At 41.0% G+C, this 14,821-nt stretch overlaps 1 protein-coding gene across 2 annotated transcripts in view; it reads left to right on the top strand.

Moving 5' to 3' along the window:
- Positions 1 to 14,821, top strand: part of CCHCR1 (coiled-coil alpha-helical rod protein 1) — a 673,784-nt gene that overhangs the window by 242,258 nt on the left and 416,705 nt on the right. For both annotated transcript variants that reach the window (XM_044083293.1, XM_044083292.1), the window contains exon 6: positions 3,397 to 3,507. In XM_044083293.1, coding sequence (XP_043939228.1) covers positions 3,397 to 3,507 — 111 coding nt within the window. The remainder of the gene's footprint in view (positions 1 to 3,396; positions 3,508 to 14,821) is intronic.

Consider the following 14,821-nt stretch of genomic DNA (forward strand, 5'->3'; position numbering starts at 1 on the left):
GGTTGTCCCACTCTTTCTTAGGCCCATACTTGTTTAGATTCTGTCTTTCAGTTCTATTTTTTTCATGTGAGGTGGTCTATAGCCTGTATGCAAATGACTTGAAAATGTGTAAACTCATTACATGTGCTACAGATAGGGCATGCCTGCAAAATAACTAGACTAAATCGACCATTTGGACACAGGAGAATAATATGCTGATAAATACATCAACAACTAAGCATATTAGATTTGGGAGACGTAAATTGAAAGGTAAATACTTAATACACAGTGATTGAAACTGCAGATTCATTTTATATGGGTAGATCCTGCTTTGACTTTTTCTAATCATGTCAGTCAGTTGGTTAGTGATAGTTATAGATTGTATAAAAATATTTATAAAGTCTAGGAAATCAGAAGTCATTGTTAGTTACATTAAACACAAACATGAGTATGGAATATCAATATGCAAACCTTGTAAGAATACAAGCATGAGTAAACTGGAAAGAGTACAGCAGAAATATATCAGTTTAAGTTGTTATGAAAGACCGAAGTATTTGAACTTGTACAGTGTGTCATACAGATATTTTAGAGGAGATCTCTTTCGGGTATATAGGGCATTTAGAGACCGCTACCTCTGGGAATGTTTGAGGTTATCGGACAGAAGAGAATCATCAGACAATCTATTTAGAAGATTCTATAGAAATGCGAAGTGTAGTAGTTGGTTCTGTGAGAGATATGCATGGGATATACTGCCAATGTACATTAAAGCAAGCACTAGTTTAGATGTTTTTTTTTAGAACAGCCTAGACGTTTATTATGGGAACAACTGTTTTGGTATATTGTCAGGTTAGAAGAGCATTATTGCCCATAGTTGAAGTATTTGATTGCATGTATGTATAAATGAAATTTCTTGATACTTTCTTTTGGAATTTTCCTACCTTGCTTTGCATCATTTTATCTGCCTCGTTTAATTTTTCCCCCCAAAGAAAATGCACATTAACGTACCTGTAGCCATTTTTGTTGCTTTACACTTAAGGTCATAAAACTATTCAAGCTAAAACATTCAGTTATTGGACTGCATAGAGTGATATATAGCTGCATTCTTTCCCTTTCTTGAAGCTGTAAACCTTCTGAGCCTTTTATAATCTGAAAGTGAAGAAATCTTTTAAGTACTGGCAGCAACTTCAGGAATTAGCAGAGTTTTACAAGCCAGATAATATAACATTCCTTCTGTGTTGATAAAGGAAGATGGAAGGAAGATATGACCTGATCCACACAAAATATCATTTAAAAAAAAAAGGCTACAGTCTCTCAGCAGTTTCTTTACATTCTACAAGAACTTTTTAGAAATGTTGTAACATATGTTTAGGAAACAAATACGTGAAAGTCATTGCAGGCTGCACCCCCCCCCCCTGCTTATTATATATACTAACTCTGAGATTGCACTGCAGTAAGGAAAGGGCAGATTTCCTTATCCCTAGCATACCTATAAGCCTGTGCTGCCTTCTGTTGCATGTTTTTTGGATAACCATTGCTGTGTGATGACTTTCTTTCTGATGGTGTGCTTTTTCGATGAAAAGAAGTTTCATTGGATAGTGTTTGCGGAATAGCCATTCGCTGGAATTACTATTGGAACGACCGTAGACCCCACAAAGTTCACATTTTTAGACATGCTGGTGGGAGCTCTAGTTTACACTTTATGTTGAAACACTGTCCTCTTATTTAATGAAATATAAATTCATCAATTTCTGCCATGGTAAAATTTCTCACTGTTTGTTTCATGATGCTGAGGTAAAACTGTTGTCTGTGTATTATCACTAATCCTTAAGCAAAGTTTTCTTGGCAGAACCGTGAATAAATAAATAAAAAAAGTTACAGTTTAGGCACAGATAGATAATTTAAAACAGTTAATTAGCTTAACATAAGACATCTTTATGGACCAAAAACTGTTTTTCCTGTTGTATCCACAATCATTTTGTTAGGACTGCTGTTTGTGACTGCATGTGGCTTTGCTGGTAGTGTAAAGGAACTCTTTTTTTCATGACTTTTATTTTATTTTTTTTAGCAAATAGGAATGATAAAAAGTCCAGAATTTTGAAATGAAAAACAGCAATAGTTGTGGAAAGTAATATAGAAATCAGTGCATTAAACACATTGCCATATGAACTGTGTAAGCCTTTTTTAGTCGTTTGAGTTTTACACTAAAGTGGTCTTGAAGGCATTTACAATTTTGACATAATTTAAAAATAACAGAAATACATATTCTTTACAATTTTATAATATTATAGTTATGTAATGGTTAGCAAAGGATATGGATATTCTTATTAATTTGCAGGTCCCTGCATTTGGAATTACCTGCAAGTTGCCCAGTAAGAAATGGGGCCAAGTCCATCTGTAATGGGAACATTAAAGTGTAATAGAAAATAGAAATACTGTTCATTAAAAAAAGCAAAGGATGGACATGAAATGACATTTCCAAATAAAATTGCAAAACATCAGCCTCTTCCTGGCAACAGAATGAGTGAGAGTCATTAAATGATGGCAGAGAAGTTAATTTTGAAAGGATATGATAAATATTATGCAGAATCATAAAGTGAGTATAAAAATTGGTAATGTTACTGTCTTGAATATTTTAAAATTTTGATCTCATGCCAGTTCAGTTCAAGATTAGACTAATTTGAATATATTCTTGACTAAACTTTCCATATTTGAATTCTTTAAAAGTAATAGATTTTCTACAACTTGTTTTATTTTCTTAGTTATAGCCTGATTTTGAATGTTATATTCTGTATGTAATTGCAAGTATGTCTTGACCCTTGAATTGGCAGGGAAATTCCAGAGCTTCTTTAAAAATAAACATTCTGTTTTCAACTTTGTTTTATCTACCTTGAGATGACTGCAGCAGGTAAATTTCCCCATGCTTTCATTTGGGCTAGTTATGCTGTTAAATGTAAAGCAAATCTGACAACATAAAAATCAGATTTCTTCTTCATTTCACATCATTTCATTTGCAAACTGTTTCAAAGTAATCATAATACCAGTGTAACACATGGCAAGAGTGTTTTATATTAGTAATGATAGTTTCTATAAAGTAGAAGAGCAGATCGGGGTTTACAGTTGCATGATGTGTGGAATGTACTGGCAATGAAAAATCAATCTAAAAGTTGCTTAGGCGAGTTTCAAGCCTGTCTGATTTAATTTGCAGCTTAGTACTGTAACATGATCTTAAACAAGCTTCACTAATATTAGTTAGTTGTGAACTAACAAAAAACACCAAAGCAGCAGAAAAGCTGTTCACTTTGTACAGATCTCAAAGACACTGAGGGAAACGCTCACTAAATGTTTAGGTGTATATGACGTGCCCTTAAACCCACTGCTCCAGCCTCTTTAGATTAAATATTTCCTTTAATTTTACAGCACTTGGAAAAGGAGAGAGAAGCCCTTAAAGCAACTGCAGAGTTGCAGCACATTCGCCTGACATCACTTCAGGATATACTTAACATTCTGGAGGCAGACCTTGGCAGGAAAGTAAGTATTTTCTGTATTTCTGTTGGATGTTTAGGGTCATAATTTATGTGTGTATCTTTGTTGAGTAGGTGAGCCCACTAGGCACTGCCATTCCTTGTTTCAGAGCGACCCACTTTCTACAGAACATTACAAGATTTGTAACATTGATAAATGCATAAACAGAAGATGATTTCAATAATATAAGGAAGTAGGTTGCAAAAAAATGCAGAAATTAAGATGGTGATGGAGGTTCAGAGACTGAGCAACGTTTAGTTAGTGTTTTTGTCATATTTCCACAGCAAACAGTAGTGGGTTCCATTAGAAATTCTGAATAAGTCTCCTAGTCTTGTGTTAATTTTCAGACTTTGGGCCAGATTTCAAATGATTTGCTCTTGGTGTAAGTGACTTAAGGCAATCCATTTAGCAGGCTTACATCACTTACATTGAGAACAACACTTTTAAAGTGTGGGGGGTGGCAGTAATGTTGTTTTGCAGGAGTATACATTGAGCTTTTGTTTCTTTGTAAGTTTCACCCCCCCCCCAACAGTGGTTTCATAGAATTGCTCATGATAACTTACCGTTTAGATTACTGTAAAGGCTGTTGTATTCTCTTCCAGTGGCAGTAATGGGGTCCTGTCATTCTCTCCAAAGAGGGTATTATCAATTAGGTTTTGTATGTAGAATGCCTTTTATTAACAAGGGATATAAAGCATGCGATATGGAAGCCACAGCTGCAGTTCTGCTTGCTGAACGTTTTTTGCTTTCCCAACACGCTATGCTGCCATATGTAAAATATCGTTTGAACCATTATTTGACATAATTGGGAATTTAACTGTACAGAAAAGCTGCTGCATGTAACAGCTGGTGGGCTGAAGAAAATGAATCACTGAAAAAAATATATACATTTCATTATATAAAACATACCAGCATATTACTGGTAATGAAAAGTAGTACAATGGGATTCTGATATGAAGTATCTTTAGACAAATAGACCTGTCTGGGTATAGATATTTCGGATGGGATTCACAAATAAATTAGTGGTGTTATATAGTATATAAAAATCTTGATCTGAGGCAGGTTTGGAAATTGCCAGAGAAAAAAGGGCAAGTGTAGGCTGATAGTAAATATTACAGAACTTAAGACTCTTCTTATGGGAGAATTTAAGTATCCCTCTATAGACTGGGAATCCTCTGTGGCCTGAAATCTACCGGCACAGAGATTCCTGGACTTCGTAAATACAAACACCCCTGACCAAATGGAGAATATGCCTACTAGAGGCTCCAGCAAACTGGACCTCTTGGTCACAAATATGGGAGAAAGCTGCACCCCCCTCCCCATATGTCTCGTCCTCCCTGGTAAGGTTGACCTTGAAGCTGTCTTCTTCGAAATAAAATCAACTCTGTAATCCCATTAAAACAAGTAACAGTTAGTTACTATTTTAAGGCAAATTACCATTTATTTAGTGATGGTTTCTCAACATTCAGTGGCCCACGGAACCCTGATAACACAGCAGCCTATGCTGAATTGCTCCTAGAAACTCTGTACAACCATATCAATGACAGCGTAGAGGCTACTGTACCTACCAGAAGTAGGCATAGGACTAGCCCAAGAAACAAACCGCCCTGTTGGCATCCCAAATTAAACAGGATGTACAACAAAAGGAAAAAAAAATTATGGCAAAAATCAGGAAGGGTAATTTCCATAAAGGTAAAAACTCTCACATAAAACTAAATAGACAGCATAGAGAGCTAATTGGGTCAAGCAAAATCAAACAGCAGGCAAAGTCAACTTTGAGGTTAATATAGCCTCCCAGGTGTGAGATAATCATAATGCCGTCTTCAGCTACGTCAGAAACCTCAAGGGCAGCACACGGCAATGTGCTGGAACTGGTGGTTAATGGTGCCACATTCACCGAGCTTGTTGATATAGCAAACCTATTGGAGGACAAATTTATTTCCATCTTCATCTCCCTCTCACTCTCAACCATCCCCCCAAAATACCCCTAAATGTAACCACTCCTAGTATAACTAGGAAGCATGTACTAGCTGCACTCCCTAAAGCCAAGAACGCTGCCTCAATAGGCCCTGATGAGACCCAAGGATGCCTCCTGAACAGTCTAAAATATGATTTATCAGGACCCCTGAAATTATTATTTAACTGTAATCTTAACACAGTCTTTTTGCATTGTGAATGGAGGACTGTGACAGTCATCTGCCTTCATAAGGGAGAATCTTCACCTTGGAAACTATAGACCAATTAGTATGACTAGTCTTATTTGCAAAGCCAAGGAAAGCATTATCATGGAAATTATCAACAAGGACATAGTAGACCTCCAGACACTAGATCCATCCCATTTGGCTTTATCAAAGGAAGGCCATGCTTACTGAATCTGGCAGACTTCTTTGAAAAGGTCACTAAGGCAGTGGATGTGGGGAAAACAGTGCATAATGCCTACCTAGATCTGGTTAAAGAATTTGATACAATGCCCCACTCCGACATTATTAACATGCTTATGGAACTAGATTCTTGCTTTATAGCATGCTGGATAGCTAACTGACTCACTGATAGGACCCAGGAGGTTAGAATTGGTGAAGTCTCCTCTACAAAGAGGCTGGTCAACAGTGGAGTCCCCCAGGGCTCTGTGCTAGGCCTGTTCTTCTTTGGTATCTACTACTTGGATGTCAAAGCCAATGTCATAGACCTCTTGCTAACCACATTTGCAGATGATTGCAAACTGGGTGCAGCCATCAAATCCCCAAAAGATGAGGACACCATTCAGGAAGGTTTAACACAGATGTACGTTTGGTGCCAAAGCCATGGCTTAAAACTTGATACCAAGAAATGCAGTGTAGTACCTTTTGGGAAGACTGCCACCTTGGGCAACTATATAATCAATAAAACACCCCCTAAAAGTTGATTCACTAGTCAGGGATCTGGGAACTCATGTATATAGTAACCTAGTCTTCCACCAACATGTGTCCAGGGTAGTAAGAAAATCTTTCTATGTTGCTCAGCTTATAAGCAATGGCATGGCATCTCAGTCCAGAGATGTCAACATGCCACAGTACTTGGCCGTCATCAGACTCGTCATAAACTGTAATGTGCCCTTTGGTATGTACCTGATCAGACACATGCAGCAACTGGAATGTCCATAAAAGTTCCTTACAAAATGAACATAGGGGGAGGGGGTAAACACAATGTCCTACAGTGATTGCCTCAAAGCCCTGTGTCTTTACTTGGTGTCATGCAGACTTCTGAGAGATGGTATTTGCCTGAATACAAGGCATCCCTTGACCCTGATGTTCTTCGTGTTTCACTGTTGCAGTCGTCACACTTGGGTTATCTGCCTGCAGGTAGCCCATAGTCAGCCCAAATACCAGAGTCTTGGGATTTCTGTGTTGGATGCTGTCGCCTCTTCCATGACGTCAGGTCGTCAGGGGTATAAAAGATGCATCCGACGCCATTACATCAGCTTTTCTTGCCGAGCGGAGCGCGAAGCAGAAGCAGTTTGCAAGTGCCGGTCAGCCGCTACCTGAAAATTCTGTTATTTGAGTTTCAAACCTGAAGTCTTCTAAAGCTCAGTACCCTGTTGGGGATCCTTTTTTCTTGCTCTAACCGATATCAGAACAAGTTAACAATTGTCTTGCCTGTGGAAAGCAAATACCTCACAGAGATTTTCATTCTTACTGCGTCACCTGTTTAGGCCCAGACCAAAACATTCCTCGCTGTCGGTTTTGTGCCCTGTTCAACTCCCGAACTATTCGTCGTCGGGCTATTTTTGTCGTAAATTCTTGCGCTCTCGTTCTCCATATTCAGAAATGGCCTCGATAAGCCATCTGACTACCGATCTTCCGAAAAAATGTAAGGATAAAGACAGAGACAGACCGCATAGGTTCAAAACTGCCGACAACGCTTCCGTTAAGCTAGTCGCCAGTCCTCCGGTACTCAGTGAGGTGCTTTCGCAGCCCTTGATACCCGCTTCTACAGAGTAGCAGACCTCTGCTGAGACCCATTCGGAGTCCGGTATGCCGCAAAATGCTTCTTCGACTATGGAACCTGCGGATGTCTCTACCTTGGATGGGTCCAGAGCCGCTGTGCAGGCACCGGCTTCTGAGGGTGTATTCAGACCTTCAGATGTTTGTATTACACCGACTACTTCATTTCTGACTAAAACTACTGAATTTCTCAGGCCCAGAGTTTGCACTACGCTTAGGAAACTGACGACCAAAGCGCATTCTCAAGCTCCCATGCCACAAAAACAAATGCTTAGAATGGCTGAAGACCTTATTACTTTAATTGGGGGAAGCCAGCCTTCCCCCTCTAAAAGACAAAGAATTGATTTTCCTTCTGATTCTACAGATCATGAGTCTGATGACTCTGACCCCTCTGATTACTAAGACATACCCTTATCTACCTATGAGGATTCAGATGCAGAGGATTCCATTCCCTCTGCCTCCCCCCCCCAGAGGACTTTTCTTTCGGTGAAACCCTGCATACCCTCAGAGAGCATTTCCGCTGGGAGTGCCAGGACTACCCACACTCCAAAAAAAGACTCGGAGAATTTTTAAACTTGCCTCAGCACAGGCCCCTAGCTGTCCCCCCTGTTCTGGAAATTGTAGATTATGTCTTCATGGAATCCAGTCTTACCCCTGATACTCTGCCACCAGCTCCTAGAAAGCCTGACAGGTAATACAGAGTACCTGACTCTCACAAATTTATTTTCAAAAATCCGACTGCGGATGCAGAGACCATTTCCCAGGGACCTAAAGGTATTAAGGCTACTACAGCCAAAAATCTTACCCCTTCGGACAGGAATTCTAGGGCTTTAGACAGATGAGGGAAGAAGGTATATACCTGTGCAACTCTGGCTGTCAGGGCTTTGAATTGTCAGTTTCACATGTTAAAATACCATCAGCATATTATGGAACTAATTAAACAAAAAATGTGGATTCCTGATTGTGCAGAAAATAAAGATTTACAGGAGTTAATGCATTCTGCAAACCAAGTTGGAAAACATACTTTGCAGTGTGGTTTTGATGCCTTAGAAGCATCTTGCAGGACTGCTGTCACTGGATCTGTTCTGAGAAGGCATGCTTGGGTGAAGGAACAAATCTTACCAGACCATGTCAAACCAAAATTACTAGATGCTTCTTAAAACCAAGAACGTTTGTTTGGCACAAAAGCAGTAGTACTTAAAAAGATGGAGGAAAAAGCTAAATCTATGCAAACTGTTAAAGATTTCCTACAGGTACAGCCACCTAGATTCAGTAGGCATTGGCTTTCAAAGAACTGGTTCTTTCCAGTTCCTCCCAGACCTTCTCAGTCCAAACCCAGGGGCAGGAGACCACAAAGACTACAGTCTCAGGGTACACACAGATCTAAAGAGTGGAGTGCTCCCACCTCAAAAACAGGGAGTGGTAAGCTACCCCCTTATGGAAAAGGTTCACAATGACTTGTCATTCATCCTTCCCAGCCACGCCCAAGTACTTGCACCCCTAGGAGGTAAACTCACCCTACATGCAAAAAACTGGGAGTACATTACCCAGGACAGATAGGTCTTAAACATTATATCCCAGGGATACAGATTCTACTTCCACTCTCTGCCAACCCCAAGCGGATTGCCAAACCTTCCCCTAAACCAGTGGGCAGAGGCCCAAAAGCAAGTACTTTCTCTTCTCAGTATCAGGGCTGTTCATCCTGTCCCAATAGAACAAAGGGGACAGGGTTTCTACTCGAGACTGTTTCTGGTGCCCAGAAAAGAAAACTCTTGGCGCCCTATCCTGGATCTGTCAATTCTCAACACCTTCCTGGTGGTACCAAAATTCAAAATGCTTACACTCCAACCGCTGCTTCCTATGCTAGCCAAGGACTCCTGGCTGGTCACCCTAGACTTAAAAGAAGCTTATCTGCACATCCCTATAAGGGAATCTTGCAGGAAATATCTACGTTTCAGGGCAGGCTCTATGCACCATCAGTTCTCTGCACTTCTCTTTGGCTTATCTGCTGTGCCCAGGGTATTCGCAAAGTGCCTGGCTTCCGCCATTGCATACTGCAGGCAGAGAAAAATTCAAATTTACCCATACTTGGACGATTGCCTGATTCAGGCAGACAATTGGGAACTGTTACTACAGCACCTGACATTTGTAAAGAGACTCCTAACTTCCCTGAGGTATACCATTAACGAAAAGAAATCAGTGGTACCCAGCCAAAACATTGTATTCCTGGGAGCAAGCTTGAACACAACTTACCAGATGGCATTATTTACTCCGGAAAAGCAGGTTTATTTGACAAATTACTTCAAACTACTGGCCACTCAAACCCAGCTATCTGCAAGAAAAATACTGCAAGCCCTAGGGTTTATGGCCTCATGCGTTCTCCTAATTCCATATGCAAGACTGCATATGAGGAAACTTCAATGGTACTTGAAAAGTCTATGGTGTCAACATTCTCAGGCCCTAGAAACAGTGATTCCTATCATTCCTTGCCTAAGGACAGAGTTCCTTTGGTGGACAGACGCTTGCTACCACGAGGGACTCCTTTTCACTCAAACCCCTGCCGCCCAAACCCTGACAGCAGATGCATCAGACTATGCAGGGGGGGACTCACTTGGCAGGCAAGTGCATACAAGGCAAATAGAGCCCAAGATAAATGCACCTGCATATCAATCAAAAAGAAATGTTAGTGGTACAGAATGCACTGACAGCCTTCGAAAACCTTATCCTTCCAGGACAACTCTTGATAAAGGCAGACAACACCACAGTTATGTGGTACATAAACAAGCAGTGGGGAACTCAGTCCTACCCACTCTGCAGGTTAGCCATGGCTCTGTGGAACACAGCCTTGAGCAATCAAGTGCGCTTGCAAGCTCAATTCCTGCCAGGCAAAGAAAATACACTGGCAGACGACAAGCAGAAATCTAATGGACCCACATGAGTGGAAATTGGAACCCAACACATTCAAGCTTCTAATCCACAGGTGGAGAACACCAGAGGTGGACCTCTTTGCTTCCCCCCAGAACCATCAATTGAGCAAATTTTGCACCAGATATCCCCACAGCCAAGCATGGAAAGTGGATGCCCTGTCCTTTACATGGGAAAACCTCTCAATCTATGCCTTTCCCCCCTCCTCTCGAAAGTACTACTCAAAATCAAACAGGACAGGCCAAGGACAATCCTGATTGCACCAGACTGGCCACGCCAGCACTGGTACCCACTTTTATGCAGTCTGACAGCAGTGCCACCCTGGCACCTAAATCAGAACCCCCTCTCTGCTGTCCCAGCAGAAGGGCCAGATTTTGCATCCTCAGCTGCAAACCCTAAACTTAGCAGCATGGCTTATTCCCTGAATGCATCATCACCAACCCTCAGCAAACAGGTGCTGGATGTCATCCTTGAGGCCAGGAGGCCTAGTACTAGGAAATCCTATTCAGAATAGTGGAAAAGATAATGCTGTTGGTGCCAGCCCCAGGGTAAGGAGACATCTGTGCCCTCCTTACTGCAAATCCTAGATTACGTAGCAGAGCTGCTCCACAAAGGCCTATCCTTCTCTTCTATTAAGATTCATGCCTCTGCCATCTCAGCTCATTACAATACTGAGCCACCCCTCTTTTCTCACCCTCTGGTCAAACATTTCCTGGGAGGAGTTAACAATTTAAGACCGCCGAGGAGAGCTCCCACTCCTGCCTTGGGACCCTTAACATTGTACTAGAGAAGCTCACGCTTCCCCCTTTTGAGCCTGCTGCTACAGCAGAGTTAGAATTTCTCTCTTGGAAAACAGCCTTACTTCTAGCCATCACTTCAGCAAGAAGAGTGTCTGAGTTGCAGGCCCCTATGGCCGAGGAACCCTTCATTATCTTCCGTGCAACAGGGTTTCCCTCAGGACTAACCCATCATTTATGCCCAAGGTGGTATCCAGTGTGGCTTTAAACCAGTCCATCCTTTTGCCCACTTTTTTCCTAATCTTCAGAATAAAGGGGAAAGGATCTTGCATTCCTTGGATGTGCACAGACAGCTTAGGTTCTACTTTGACAGAACTAAACCTTTCAGAAAATCTGACCAGCTGCTAGTCAGCTTTCCTACAGGGGCAGAGGGCAAAGCCATTTCAAAGCAAACCATTTCCAAATGGATAGCACACTGCATCCATTTCTGCTATAAACACCATGGAAAACCTACCCCACAGGGGATCAGAACCCATTCCACTAGAGCTACTTCAACCTCCACAGCATTTCTCAGGGGGGTCCCTACCAGGGACATCCTGGAAGCTGCAACCTGGTGTTCTGTACACACCTTTACCAAGCATTACTACTTGCCTATCTTTTCTAAATCCAGAGCTGGATTTGCTAAAGCAGTCTTACAAGGCCTGCTAGCCAGCCCTAATACCTCTTGACTGCCTCCACCCTTTTTCAGCTTTAGGAATCAGCTCAAGTGTGATGACTGCAACAGTGAAACACAAAGAACAATAGTACAGTTGTGTACACTTACCATAAATGTAGATGTTCAAGTGTATTCACTGTTGCAGTCCTGGTTACCTCCCTCCAGCCCCCTGACTTATCTGTACTTCCTGCCTATCTTCTTTTTTGACCATATTTTATGGCAGTGGTATTTACTTTTTACTGGAGATGTTCCACACCATGTAATTGCTTCCTATTTTGGGGGCTTGTGACATCTGGGACAAGAAAAACTGATGTAATGGCATTGACTGTATGTTTTATACCCCTGATGACCCGACATCATGGAAGAGGTGACAGCATCCAACGCAGAAATCCGAAAACTCTGGTATTCAGGCCAACTGAGGGCTACCTGCAGGCAGATAACCCAAGTGTGAGGACTGCAACAGTGAATACACTCGGACATCTACATTTATGGTAAATGTACACAACTGTACTTTTTGATGAGCCTTCTGCACATTCGTAAAACGAACAGTATCATTACTACTAGATTAAAAGACCTAAATTTTGCTTGCGACATATATAGGGCATGTTGGAGAGGCAGATACGTTTCTCAGAGAATTCCCATTCTCTGTACCAGGCTCCCTATCCATGTGAAGCATAGTTCGTCACTGTCCTTATTTAAATGCAACTTGGACCAGTGAATGGGCAATCAGAAATTCACCCCTGGGCTGGCATCTATGTCTCTGATGAACATAGGCAGTCAGTGAATCACCTCCTGTATAAATCAAGTTTGTGAGTCACATTTGGGTTGCATGGTTAGGCTTACAAGGGCCCTAGTGGTTGTTAGCCTAGCATGTACTTATGAACCTAAGAAGGCATATCCTGAGTAGTACTGCAAAAATATACAGATTTTGAGGACATTCTAATACTTTTGCAGGAATATGTTGTAGAAATATTGATGATGACTGGCAGCACTTACTGTACAACAAATTGATTGGTCCTGTAGTTTTTGGAAGTTGGAAAGTCTTAAGTACAAAGCTGATTATTTTGTGCTTTGGCAGATTTGGCAGACTTGGTGCTGATGGTGAAAGGAGAATGGTGCATGTAAGGGAAACTCCATTCAGGTGCTTGGATATGGTGTGCAAGTGAGTTGAAGTAGGCGAACTACTATTGCAAGGCTGTAGCTGTGTAACAATCAGTATTGCTGAGAAGGGGCTAACTGTACACTTAGCTACATTATTATAAACCTTTTCATTTAAAAGAATGATGTAGCAGGAAAGCCAGGTAGCACAGGCACAGCTTAGCTCAGGAGGAGAAATGGTTTAGCCTTGACTATTAATTTCTGAGTTGGTAGAATAAGAATGGTTCTGAAACACTTCTTTGAGTGAAGCCTGTTGTCATTTCCCATGTGGGCTCCATAGTTTTATGAGAAGCTGTGTGTGTGTGTGTGTGTGTGTGTGTGTGTGTGTGTGTGTGTGTGTGTGTGTGTGTGTGTGTGTGTGTATAAGTGTACACACACACACACATATATATATAAAACACATATATAAACATGTACGGCAATTTGTATGTGTATGTATACCTACATGTATAGATGTACATTTGAATACTCATTGTTCAGGATCACGGTACAGTCAGGATGGAGCTTTCCTTTCCCACTCTAGCATGATCTCGGAGATGGTATATATAATTAACAGGGATGGAAAAAGCTGGTGTTGTGTTTGTCCCATTTACATTCGAGCTTCCAGTTTTTTGATCTTCCTGGCTCGCCGTTGTGAGTTTGCTGTTATGAGTGTTCGATTTTGTAATAGGGACATTATATGTGTATATATATATATATATATATATATATATATATATATATATATATATGTATATATATGTATGTGTGTATCAAATATATAGTAGAAAGCTAAAAATCAGTCTTCTTCTTCTTTTGGCTTTTCCTGGTTAGGGGTTGCCACAGCAGATCACCTGTCCACTCATGATTGGCAGTGGAGTTTTACGGTGTCGAGTTGCCAGCCCGACGCCCAACCTTCCACAGAAGGCACACACATGCACGCACTCACACCTAGGGCCAATTTAAAGTGTCCAATCCACCTACAGCACGTCTTTGGGATGTGGGAGGAAACTGGAGCACCTGGAGGAAACCCATGCGACCACAGGGAGGAAATGCAGACTCCGCACAGAAGGCACCCCAGCTGAGGATCGAACCAGAGAACCTCTTGCTGTGAGGCAGCAACGCTAACCGCTGCACCACCGTGGCCTCCCAGAAAGCTAAAAATCAGTGATGAGTAAATATTCTAATGTAATACTAAAAATACAAAAGTATGAATATCTGATAAAAAAGAGGCCTGCAATAACCTATAGAAGTGATCATGGATCGGTATTAAGGAGTGCTTGGCAGAGAAAACTTTGCCAGGCTTCCCAGCACCCTGTGTACCTCTTTCCCTGAGCCTGTTTGCCATGCTTCACTATTAATTGAAACAACAGAAGAAAATTGCTGTAAGGTACCCTTGCATTTTTTGTCAAGATCACGTGTGTAGGAATATAATCTTTTTCCACTGTCTCTTTCTTTCTTTTACAACTTCTGTCATTAGTTTCTGATTTTCTTACATGTTTTTCTGTTACAAAACTTTCTCCCTTTGGTGACCTTGGGCCTAGGCCCTTTATTCAATACATCGTAGATAATTTTATTTATTTTATTTTATTTATTTATTTATTTTACATTTGTTGACCGGGATAGTCCGACTGGATACATGTCCATTTTCAGCGGAGTCCCGGGGAGAAAAGCTCCAACAGGGTTAAACAGTGATATATTGTTACAAAAGACATAAAGACATATTACATTGTATTAAGAGTGAGAAGATTATTACAATAGAAGGTACAATTGATTACATTACATTACATTCTGGTTAATTCACACTTAGTTGAATAATACAAAAA

This window comes from Protopterus annectens, chromosome 9.part0 (genome assembly GCF_019279795.1).
Source record: "Protopterus annectens isolate FY-2018-M chromosome 9.part0, PAN1.0, whole genome shotgun sequence".
Classification (NCBI taxonomy): Eukaryota; Metazoa; Chordata; order Ceratodontiformes; family Protopteridae; genus Protopterus; species Protopterus annectens.